Source organism: Micropterus dolomieu, linkage group LG12 (genome assembly GCF_021292245.1).
Source record: "Micropterus dolomieu isolate WLL.071019.BEF.003 ecotype Adirondacks linkage group LG12, ASM2129224v1, whole genome shotgun sequence".
Lineage (NCBI taxonomy): Eukaryota > Metazoa > Chordata > Actinopteri > Centrarchiformes > Centrarchidae > Micropterus > Micropterus dolomieu.
In genome coordinates, this window is record NC_060161.1 from 35,234,793 (window position 1) to 35,247,186 (window position 12,394).

The window sequence follows — 12,394 nt, forward strand, 5'->3', positions numbered from 1 at the left end:
GAGTAAACAGCGGGGTACAGGTAAACAGACAGGTGCAGGTAAACAGAGGGGTACAGGTAAACAGACAGGTACAGAGTAAACAGACAGGTGCAGGTAAACAGAGGGGTACAGGTAAACAGAGGGGTGCAGGTAAACAGAGGGGTACAGGTAAAAAGAGGGGTGCAGGTAAACAGACAGGTGCAGGTAAACAGACGGGTGCAGGTAAACAGAAAGGTACAGAGTAAACAGCGGGGTACAGGTAAACAGACAGATGCAGGTAAACAGACAGGTGCAGGTAAGCAGACGGGTACAGAGTAAACAGCGGGGTACAGGTAAACAGACAGATGCAGGTAAACAGACAGGTGCAGGTAAACAGACAGATGCAGGTAAACAGACAGGTGCAGGTAAGCAGACGGGTGCAGGTAAACAGAAAGGTACAGAGTAAACAGCGGGGTACAGGTAAACAGAAAGGTACAGAGTAAACAGCGGGGTACAGGTAAACAGACAGGTGCAGGTAAAAAGAGGGGTACAGGTAAACAGACAGGTGCAGGTAAACAGACAGGTGCAGGTAAACAGAGGGGTACAGGTAAACAGAGGGGTGCAGGTAAACAAATGGGTACAGGTAAACAAACGGGTGCAGGTAAACAAACGGGTGCAGGTAAACAGAAAGGTACAGAGTAAACAGAGGGGTGCGAGTAAACAGAGGGGTGCAGGTAAACAGAGGGGTACAGGTAACAGCGGGGTACAGGTAAACAGACGGGTGCAGGTAAACAGACAGGTGCAGATAAACAGACGGGTGCAGGTAAACAGAAAGGTACAGAGTAAACAGGGGGGTACAGGTAAACAGGGGGGTACAGGTAAACAGAAAGGTACAGAGTAAACAGAGGGGTGCAGGTAAACAGAGGGGTACAGGTAAACAAACGGGTACAGGTAACAGCGGGGTACAGGTAAACAGACGGGTGCAGGTAAACAGACAGGTGCAGGTAAACAAACGGGTGCAGGTAAACAGAAAGGTACAGAGTAAACAGAGGGGTGCAGGTAAACAGAGGGGTACAGGTAAACAAACGGGTACAGGTAACAGCGGGGTACAGGTAAACAGACGGGTGCAGGTAAACAGACAGGTGCAGGTAAACAGACGGGTGCAGGTAAACAGAAAGGTACAGAGTAAACAGCGGGGTACAGGTAAACAGACAGGTGCAGGTAAACAGCGGGGTACAGGTAAACAGCGGGGTACAGGTAAACAGAGGGGTGCAGGTAAACAGAGGGGTACAGGTAAACAAAGGGGTACAGGTAAACAAACGGGTGCAGGTAAACAGAAAGGTACAGAGTAAACAGAGGGGTGCAGGTAAACAGAGGGGTACAGGTAAACAAACGGGTACAGGTAAACAGACAGGTGCAGGTAAACAGACAGGTGCAGGTAAACAGACGGGTGCATGTAAACAGACAGGTACAGAGTAAACAGCGGGGTACAGGTAAACAGAAAGGTACAGAGTAAACAGCGGGGTACAGGTAAACAGACAGGTGCAGGTAAACAGAGGGGTACAGGTAAACAGACAGGTGCAGGTAAACAGACAGGTACAGGTAAACAGAGGGGTACAGGTAAACAGACGGGTGCAGGTATGCAGACGGGTACAGGTAAACAGACAGGTAAAGGTAAACAGAGGGGTACAGGTAAACAGACAGGTGCAGGTAAGCAGACGGGTACAGGTAAACAGAGGGGTACAGGTAAACAGACAGGTGCAGGTAAACAGACAGGTGCAGGTAAACAGACAGGTGCAGGTAAGCAGACGGGTGCAGGTAAAGAGAAAGGTACAGAGTAAACAGCGGGGTACAGGTAAACAGAAAGGTACAGAGTAAACAGCGGGGTACAGGTAAACAGAAAGGTACAGAGTAAACAGCGGGGTACAGGTAAACAGACAGGTGCAGGTAAAAAGAGGGGTACAGGTAAACAGACAGGTGCAGGTAAACAGACGGGTGCAGGTAAACAGAAAGGTACAGAGTAAACAGCGGGGTACAGGTAAACAGAGGGGTACAGGTAAACAGAGGGGTGCAGGTAAACAGAAGGGGTACAGGTAAACAGGCAGGTGCAGGTAAACAGAGGGGTACAGATAAACAAAGGGGTACAGGTAAACAAACGGGTGCAGATAAACAGAAAGGTACAGAGTAAACAGAGGGGTGCAGGTAAACAGAGGGGTACAGGTAAACAAACGGGTACAGGTAACAGCGGGGTACAGGTAAACAGACGGGTGCAGGTAAACAGAGGGGTACAGGTAAACAAAGGGGTACAGGTAAACAAACGGGTGCAGATAAACAGAAAGATACAGAGTAAACAGAGGGGTGCAGGTAAACAGAGGGGTACAGGTAAACAAACGGGTACAGGTAACAGCGGGGTACAGGTAAACAGACGTGTGCAGGTAAACAGACGGGTGCAGGTAAACAGACAGGTGCAGGTAAACAGACAGGTGCAGGTAAACAGACGGGTGCAGGTAAACAGACGGGTGCAGGTAAACAGAAAGGTACAGAGTAAACAGCGGGGTACAGGTAAACAGACAGGTGCAGGTAAACAGAGGGGTACAGGTAAACAGAGGGGTGCAGGTAAACAGACGGGTGCAGGTAAACAAAGGGGTACAGGTAAACAAACGGGTACAGGTAACAGCGGGGTACAGGTAAACAGACGGGTGCAGGTAAACAGAGGGGTACAGGTAAACAGAAAGGTACAGAGTAAACAGAGGGGTGCAGGTAAACAAAGGGGTACAGGTAAACAAACGGGTACAGGTAACAGCGGGGTACAGGTAAACAGACAGGTGCAGGTAAACAGAAAGGTACAGAGTAAACAGCGGGGTACAGGTAAACAGACAGGTACAGAGTAAACAGCGGGGTACAGGTGTACCTCCAGTATTCCTATATTGGAGCTCTCAGGTGTTGTCAGGATGTAACTTCGGGGTATCGAGGGCAACGGAGTTTTCATTTCCAGAAGACTCCTCATGATCGACTCATCGTTCAATTTCTACAAAGAGAACAATTAAATCATTACCAACAAAACATGACAACAACCAGGCAAACAACAAAATCAAGAAGACAAATAATATTAACAACTTAATCAGCAAGATAAACAACTAAATTTGAACGGTCAGCACTGTAAGGTGTTCTGGGTCTGAACACTCAGAGTGAAAGGCTGACAGGCTGACTGTGTGACTGTTCAGACCCAGAACACCTTACAGTCCTGTCACTCTGTCAGCCTGGTCCAAGCTAAGACAAGAGGTTGTTCAGTGCCATGGTGCCTTGCTTATACAAACTGAAGAGGCAGGTGGCATCCTAAAGTTCCTTGAAGGTCTTCAGCATGATCTGATTCACTTTATAAACCCCAAAACACTATTAGTATTAAAATAACAGCAAACTCACTTAAAGTTCTCTGCGGCGCAGTACACCCCTGGAACATCCCTTTTGCCCAGGATTCTACTGTGTTTTTAACCTTTCTAAAAAATAACAATGCTGGGCATATTTGAAATGTTTGCTACATCCCCCTCCGGTAAAGTCAGATGCAGTATGTAGCTGGAACAGAGACAGGAAGTCAACGGCCCAATAAAACAAGCAGAGCAGAGTAGCAGAGCGAGGGAACCAGGGACCAGGGACCAGCTTTGAGTGGTCGAAAAGACTAGAAAGGTGCTACACAGAGCATTTACATGTACATGATGCAGGGCTCTGCAGAGTATTTCACCATCCCATCTCAAAATATAAATACACGGCAGTAGAAAAACTATTTGCGAGCACAGTGTGTGAGTAAAAACTACAACCTACCGTAACTGTTCTGCATGAATGGTTGTGATTACTGACAAGTATTTACTGAGCATTGACAAAGTAGAGACCAATGAAGATAATTTTTCTGCACATGGATTTTATAAATAGAAACGGCTGTAACTCTGGGCAGTAGTGTTGTAGTCCTTGAGACCGGTCTTAAGACCACTTTTTTGGTCTTGATGGCATTTGTACTCGGTCTTCTCTCGGTCTCTGGATTTCATTTCAAGACCAGTCAAGACCATAATGTGTTTTAATGGGAACGTGCATCTTTCAGATCAGTTTAAGACGTACCTATGAACTCGTACCACATTTTATTCTGTGTGATGTAATGTGGGGAACTAGTCTTGGTCTCTACTTGGTCTCAGCCCCCAAAAGTCTTAGTCTCGATAAACTCTGGTCTTGGTCTTGACTCGGTCTTGGTTTGGGCGGTCTTGACAACAACACTACTGGAAATGTAACAGGTTACCATTTTTAAAATGTAACAGTAGCCTAGTTGAACTATTTCAATGACCCTGTCAAAGTAAACCAATCAAAAAGCATCAGAACAGCATCAAACGTAGTAACGCAGTAACCAGGGCTGAACCAGTTATCGTTTTCAAATCGAAATTGCGATTTGAATGGACGCGGTTAGCTAATGGTGAAGACGGCGATTCAAATGCAGGTTAATGAAACATCTGACAGATCTGACACGTGCAGTTACAGATTCATGCCGTTGTCATCCTTGTGTGACAGACTGTTACGGTCCGACTCACCAATCAGAGCGGGCACAGGGCGGGTATATTTTACAACAACCAACCAAACTAGAGGAAAAAGTGTTGGATAATGGCGCCAGCTGAACCACCGTGAACTCACACTGAAGTCTTTCAGCAGCGGAGCGTTTAGACTGCACGTTGTTAGCATGCTGTTAATTTGTCATTTTGTGAACTACAGATACCAGCTCTCTGTGAGCCCTCTCTGCTCGCTGCAGGCTAACACTGCACATCCATAAGGAGCATTTCAGAATAAGAGCATTTTGCCCATCTGATTTTGCTGACTTATTCAGATTTTGCTTGTTTTGACAGTTGTTCTTGATTTTTGTGCTTCTACAATATTTAAGTAGCTACGTAGTTGAATTTATTTATTTTTGTCTGTTTTAACTGTTTTTATTGTTGATATACAATCAGGAATCTGCAAAATCGACCGGATTCTCTCTGTTGTTCTGTGTCTGACTTCCTGCCTGGTTCATCTGCTCTGTGCTGCTTGACGTGGCTTGAATCATTATTGAAATATCTGGCAGAAAAATCGCAATACGATTTTTTCCGCAAATTGTTCAGCCCTAGCAGTACCGCAGCATTCCTTGGATCAGTAACTGTAATAATATTTTTTAAATAGTAATCTGTTAAAAACTAAATATTGATACAGTTCCTGCCCAACACTGCTAACAGTAGATCTAGCTATGACGTTAGTTTTAATTCAATGTTAGAATATTACACTAATAGAAATTATTCATACTCCACAGATTCTGGTGCATCATCACGTCTCATGACCCAAATGTATCATCCTGCCCCTGATCTGAGCCGTTATGTCCCCAACACTTTTCAACACAAAGTGAGGCCCTTGACTGACCCGCTTCCGGTCTGCACCAGCTCCTCTCTAGTTTGCTGACTTATACTCTATATATAACACTTTTGCAAGGTATTGTATACATGCTACAATCTCATGAGGGGCTGAGCACCCCTAAAGGTCCGATCCTAGTACAGAATCTGGGAGGATCACTTTAAAATGTAACCCGGTACAATTACTAATAGTCAAATAATGTAATCAGTCTCGTAATACAAGTACCACAAAATAAAGTAATGTAACCTGATTACTTTTGGATACCTTTGGATTACTTCAATACGAAATACACAAATAGACAAGAGTGTATCAAAGATCTCTGCACAGTGTATTTTTACAAAAACACACAACGATAAAATATCCCGTCATTAGCTGCAAAACGATTTAAATCGTTGATGAATCCTCCTGCACTGGGAGCCTGTATTAGTTTAGTGACCAATGGAAAGCTTTTTTTGTTTTTAATGACGGTGCTGAACAATCGTGTTTCTGGGACCGGGCCCACTGATTGGATCGTATTTGATGGAGAATATCTGGTTTCCTCTCTGATGCTGCTCTGCCTCAACTCTGTGATTTACTGACTCCCCTGATGGAAAGACAGCTTTACATGTTGCTGTAGCAAGTCAGCTAACTGCTGCTAGCTAGCTGCCATTATCATTATTATAGCCAGCAGCTACTGGTCAGCTCACTCTGCCCATACTGGGAACTCGCAGTGTGTGTTTAGGTTTACACCTTTACTCAAGCACTGGAGGTTTTGCGGCCAGGGGCAGGGGGACCCAGCGGGGAATCATTGCAGGGAGCGGCGCAGGGTGAGCGGGCAACGAAACTGCGCTCAGCAGCCTCCCAGTGAACACGACATAACGAGGACCGAATACAGCCTCATTAGCTGACTCAGCCCCAAACCGGCAAGAAAACCACCTTTGTGCTGTATGTGGTCAGACTGGCCTCCGTCGGTCTCGGAGGCTGTGCTCGGGTCCAGCTGCCGTGTTCACTACCTGGAGCTGGAATCGGTCTGCACAGAGTCTGCATAATTTACTGGCTACACGCTGATCAATATCTGCGACAGATCCTCACTAGCTGTGTGTTTTTACATGGAAACTAAGTAATCCCTATGTGTAATAACCGAGTTTACAAAATTTACCTGTAATCTGATTTTCAGTTACTTTATTTTTGTATCTGATTACGTAACGTCGTTACATGTAATCCGTTACTCCCCAACCATGGTTAAGTACTTTGTTGTAGTAACCAGCTGCTAACCTTCCTGCTGACTTGAGTATCGATGAAGACGATGTCGTCCAGAGTCAGGATGAGTTTACTGGTGTTCACCGCTCTGCCCTTGTACTTCCTGTACACACAGATTACTTTGGTTAGTAGTATTAACAGTAGTAGCAGAAGTAGTACCAGTGGAAGTGTTGATATTTCTTCTGAAGAGGTTAAAAGATTAGCATGACGAGTACAGACCGACCTGCAGGACTACTATGACTGTGTTAATGTTCACCTGGTCCAGTAGCACAACGCTCCAATCACAGCGCAGAACAACAGGAAGACCAGGACCACTGTCACCGGGTCCAGACCTGCAGGTAAACACAGGAAGTAGTTCAACACATGACGTCATCATGATGGACAGCAGGGGGCGCTCTACAGAGATCACACCATTAGAAAGCATAGACATCCTGAACTTTCCCAGTAACACCTGAACACCCCTCACAGAAGCAGGGTCCCACCCTCCCCGCAGGTCAGTGAACACACCCCCTCTGCAGGCGTCCTCTGGACTGAACCAACAGAAGCTAGCGGTGGGGGGTTTTCCTCCGGGGAAGTTGAAGGAGTGACTCAGCGGCCTCAGACCTCCGATCGTCGGGTCGGTGTGGGTGGGAGCAAGCGAGTGTGTCGGCATGAATCGGTCACCGTCGCTGTCCAACACCACGTACCTGGCCTGCAGGCCACTCCCTTCCTTACCTCCATACAACATCTGAGAAAAAGGAAACAGACGTGGTGACAACAACATCATCTTCACTCCACTTGTTGTTTTCTCATGTGAAGTAAAATAAAAACAGCAGCACCTCAGTAGGAACCTTCAGAGACCAAATTAATTAATTATTTAAACTGCACCAAATTTAGCTGTAGGGATATTAAAAGGAAGGTTTCTCACTCATTCCCAAAGACTGATGCTGTTTTGAAGCAAAGGGTCAATTACTGATCTGATTTAGCTCATTTTGTTAATTGATAAAAAATAATCTATTCACAGGTTTACTTGTAAAAGCATTCTTACTTTACAGCACTTCTCCTCACCGGCCTAAAACCTTTGCACACTACTGTACATTTAAGGAAATCTGTTCATTTCTACAACTGGCTCTGCCATCCCTTCACACAAAGCAATCCCAGTCCCGGCTGTTCTCATCTGTGACACCACAATGGTGGAACAAGCTACCACACGCCCTCTCTGACTTCAAGAAGCTCCTGAAAACTCATCTCTTCCAAGAACACTTCCTCCTTTAACACCTCTAACTCCTAACTTCTAACATGCACTTCCTGTGCTCTTCTTCTATCCCCTACAATTATCTTATTTTGATTGCACTTTTTTTGTTAACTCTTACTTCCTTCCCTAGGTATGTGATATGAACTATGAACTCTTACTAGTATTTATTGCTGCTGTTAAAAAGTATGTATTGTCAGTTGGAGATCTGTATTTGATGCTCTGTTGATGCTTGTATGTTGTTCCTCAAATGTAAGTCGCTTTGGATAAAAGTGTCTGCCACATGGGTAAATGTAAATGTGAAAAATGGGTCCACCTTTCACATCAGAACAAAGCAGTTTTAAAATGAGTACATGACAGAAAGATGAACAACATTTAACAGAGTTGTTTAGTGGCAGCAGATCCAGTTTAACAGGTTTACAATAATCTCCCTCATCCATATAAACCACAGTATCATCAGCATGTGAAATATAATGTTTTTACAGTGTGTTACAGTGGGTGTGGGAGGTGAGGTAATGAAAGGAGGCCGCTCTGCCTTGTATAAACTATAACTGGGGAGGTGGATAGTAGTTTTCTTGGTGTCCACGGCCAGAACAGCAGCTGGTGTAACTCTTAACAGATGCATCATTAATGTCAATGTTTGGTTTGCCCAATATACAGGTCTGTGCATTCCTCACTGCACTGGAGAGCATACACTAGACTGCTTTTCTTGTGTTAGGGGGTGCAGTATTTGGGGCATCGGCAGACCTTTCTAATGCGAAGCACCCCCTTCTAACCTCACCATCCAAGAAATCAGAGCTGTGACATCACTGAGCAAGGCCACTGGTACAGGTATGTGGATGACACTTCAAAATTAAAACCCAAGAAGTGCAAGCCTCCACAGAACACATCAACTCCATGGACAGTAACATCAAGTTCACACAAGAAGATGTCCACAACAACAGTTTGTTTTCCCTGGACTGCGCTGTACACATTGAAGAGGACAGGAGCCTGCAGATTGGGAATTACAGTAAACCCACACACACAGACCAATACCTACTGTTCGATTCCCACCACACACTGGAGCATAAGCTAGGGGTCATGAGGACACTGCACCACAGAGCGGAAAACATACCAACAAGCGCCCAAGCCAGAGAGAAGGAACAGAACCACCTGAAGGGGGCACTTACAGCCTGTGGATACCCTAAATGGACGTTTGAGAAAACTGCCAAAAAATCCAGGAAGAAGACCAAGACTACAGGGGATGATGAGAAGAAGGTCAAACGCAACAACATTGTGTCTGTCTGGAGTATCAGAGAAACTTTTCAACAAACACAACATCCCTGTGTTTTTTAAACCCAAGAACACACTAAGACAGATGCTGGTCCACCCCAAAGACCGCACACCCAAACACAGGAAAAGCAATCTTGTATATGCAATCCAATGTAGTGAGGAATGTACAGACCTCCTGGTGCACATTTGGATGGATGGTTTGAAAGAGGTGTCAGTGAAGCCATTAACAACCGGGTCGAGAAACCATCGTTGAACAGAGGAGGGGGTCTACACCACCACTTATCCCCCACTTACAATGCTGTCCTTTCATCACTTCCCAGGAAACTCAACAAGCATTTCCTCTTGGTCCCAGGTGAAGATGCCAACGATGGCCATGGGTGGCTCTAACGACCATGACGACTGTCATTACCAGAGCCAGGAGCACTAACAAACCAGCGGAATCGACGATCCAGGCAAACAACCCCACTGAGGTTGCTGATTTTATTAAGTGGTGTGTGGATGATGACTGCCTGGGGTTGTTTTCTGGGAAAAAACTGTCTAGCGTGAGGAACCTTGGTGTCATTTTTGACTCTGAGCTTAAATTTGACCGGCAAATCAATGCTGTCGATACAGAATACAATACAACGCGTTGTTGTATGATTTTAAGTCTCTGCATGGCCTAGCACCAGAGTATGTTACTGATTTAATCAGCTGCTGTCAATCCAGTAGATCTCTGCGCTCAAATGATCAATTGCTTCTCATGCGATCCCGTTTAAAATGTAAAGGTGATCAGGCTTTCTCTGTTGCTGCTCCTAGGCTCTGGAATGACCTTCTTCTGTCTGTAAAAACTTGTCCTTCATTGAGTACTTTTCAGAGCGCTTAAAACTTATTTGTTTTCTTTAGCATTTGATAATGCTCTGTAATTGTGTATGTTATATATTTACGCTGTTTTTTTGGTTTCTGTTTTTATTTTCTCTTTTATACCTTCTGTACAGCACTCTGGTTCCACTTGTGGTGTTGAAAGTGCTCTATAAATAAAGTTGAGTTGAGGTTAAATAGCTGAGTTTTCCTATCAGTCAGTCAAAACTGAAGAAGTGGATTAGGGACAAAACGCCTTCTAGTATCTTCTACCAAGTCCAACTGCCCTTTAACCTTCTTTGGATAACTCGTTTAGATCAGTTAGGTGTCTGTTTGAGGTCTTAAAGGTTGTGATTCTGGTAACCAACTATAATCTTACCTAAAGGTTTACATCAAGAAATCCATATAAAGCCTAGATCTCTCACCTGGAGTTAAGTCCAGTGAACTCAGGATCTAATTTTTAAATTAGTTTGTTTAATCCTTAATTAATCCATTATGACTGCAGTTTCAATTTGTCTCATTTCTCAGGCATCACTTCTTAACGCACTGGTCATCCCCTTTAGTGTCACTGTTCAACGCTTCAACTAGGCCTACTTTAAACAAGTCAAACACTGGACAGGAGACTGGTGTTAATTTCCCATGTGAAACAAATAGTCAATGTTGATTATTTTAAGCTACACGGGTACATACATAACAGACTGATTTTTACACAAACTACAGCCTTTTCCTAAACCCAAACTGTGACCATTTCACAAAGTTAACCACTACTTTTATTTTGAAAGTCTAACAGGATGTTGCAGATTTATTATTGCTAACTTGACCATCTGCAGGTTGAAAAAATGACAATAAAGGGCGTTAACAAGCGACGCTGAGGGGTCTTTGCCAAGCGTCCACATGTGAGAGGTTGGGAGTGAACCTGTTGACAAATATTTTACATTTGTTTGTTTTGTTAAATATTAAAAATGTTTATCACCTGATTAAAGCCCTGGAAATCAAAGCCTCCGTCTGATTGGACGAGTTGATCACCCTTCACCCAGTGCCCACCCCCTGCCTTACGACGCTCCTCCACTGCCTTAGCAACGAAGTACACCATGTTAAAGATGGTCCCAAAGACCGGAGACACCTGTAGACAAAATGCAGGACAAAATTAATAAAAGGTTTTTTATATATTAATACACATTTATACTGTACATTAGTACTTCAAGTCAACACAAACGGTGGTGTCTGCATCAGAGTCCTGATTGGACAAAGGTCAAAATGTTTAGCCCACCTCAACAGGTTGCTGTTCTGATCCTTCAGAGGTGTTAGACCATCTGCTGTCTTCAAGAAGTGACGCAGTGATTTATTAGGCTATAGGTGGTTTTGACAGCACTGTCTGGATTCAGGAAGAATAGATCGACAGGATCTTCATAGACCGGCAGCTTCAGGAAAGGTCCCAGGACATGTTGATGGCCTTTGTCAACCTCTCAAAGCATTCCACACTGTGCAGAGAGGGAGCTCTTATGGGATGTCCACCTCAGGTTTGGCTGCCCCAGGAAATCTGTTAACTTCCTCTGCCAGTTGCATGATGGGATGACTGCTCGGGCCAACATTTTTTTTATGTAAAAGAGTCTAAAACTTTCTTGTCAGTTTGAATCGAGACACGTCATTGAGACTGGGTCGGACTGAGACTTTCCAACCACATGTCCATCAATAAACTGTGTCTGTTTGAACCGAGACACGTCATTAAGACTGGGTCGGACTGAGACTTTCCAACCACAGGTCCATCAGGAAACTGTGTCTGTTTGAATCGAGACACGTCATTGAGACTGGGTCGGACTGAGACTTTCCAACCACATGTCCATCAATAAACTGTGTCTGTTTGAACCGAGACACGTCATTAAGACTGGGTCGGACTGAGACTTTCCAACCACATGTCCATCAATAAACTGTGTCTGTTTGAACTGAGACACGTCATTAAGACTGGGTCGGACTGAGACTTTCCAACCACATGTCCATCAATAAACTGTGTCTGTTTGAATCGAGACACGTCATTAAGACTGGGTCGGACTGAGACTTTCCAACCACAGGTCCATCAGGAAACTGTGTCTGTTTGAATCGAGACACGTCATTGAGACTGGGTCGGACTGAGACTTTCCAACCACAGGTCCATCAGTAAACTGTGTCTGTTTGAACCGAGACACGTCATTGAGACTGGGTCGGACTGAGACTTTCCAACCACAGGTCCATCAGTAAACTGTGTCTGTTTGAACCGAGACACGTCATTGAGACTGGGTCGGACTGAGACTTTCCAACCACATGTCCATCAATAAACTGTGTCTGTTTGAACCGAGACACGTCATTAAGACTGGGTCGGACTGAGACTTTCCAACCACATGTCCATCAATAAACTGTGTCTGTTTGAACCGAGACACGTCATTAAGACTGGGTCGGACTGAGACT

At 44.7% G+C, this 12,394-nt stretch overlaps 2 protein-coding genes across 2 annotated transcripts in view; one reads left to right on the plus strand and one right to left on the minus strand.

Moving 5' to 3' along the window:
- LOC123980885 (zinc finger protein 208-like) overlaps window positions 1–12,394 on the plus strand; it is an 808,576-nt gene that overhangs the window by 620,683 nt on the left and 175,499 nt on the right. The window lies entirely within an intron of this gene.
- The window catches only part of LOC123980941 (retinal guanylyl cyclase 2-like), a 51,103-nt gene that overhangs the window by 34,238 nt on the left and 4,471 nt on the right, over window positions 1–12,394 (minus strand). Inside the window, exons 6-10 of the mRNA XM_046065567.1 lie at window positions 10,926–11,075; window positions 7,120–7,339; window positions 6,869–6,944; window positions 6,628–6,715; window positions 2,870–2,986 (exon numbers count right to left, since the gene is read on the minus strand). Coding sequence (XP_045921523.1) covers window positions 2,870–2,986; window positions 6,628–6,715; window positions 6,869–6,944; window positions 7,120–7,339; window positions 10,926–11,075 — 651 coding nt within the window. The remainder of the gene's footprint in view (window positions 1–2,869; window positions 2,987–6,627; window positions 6,716–6,868; window positions 6,945–7,119; window positions 7,340–10,925; window positions 11,076–12,394) is intronic.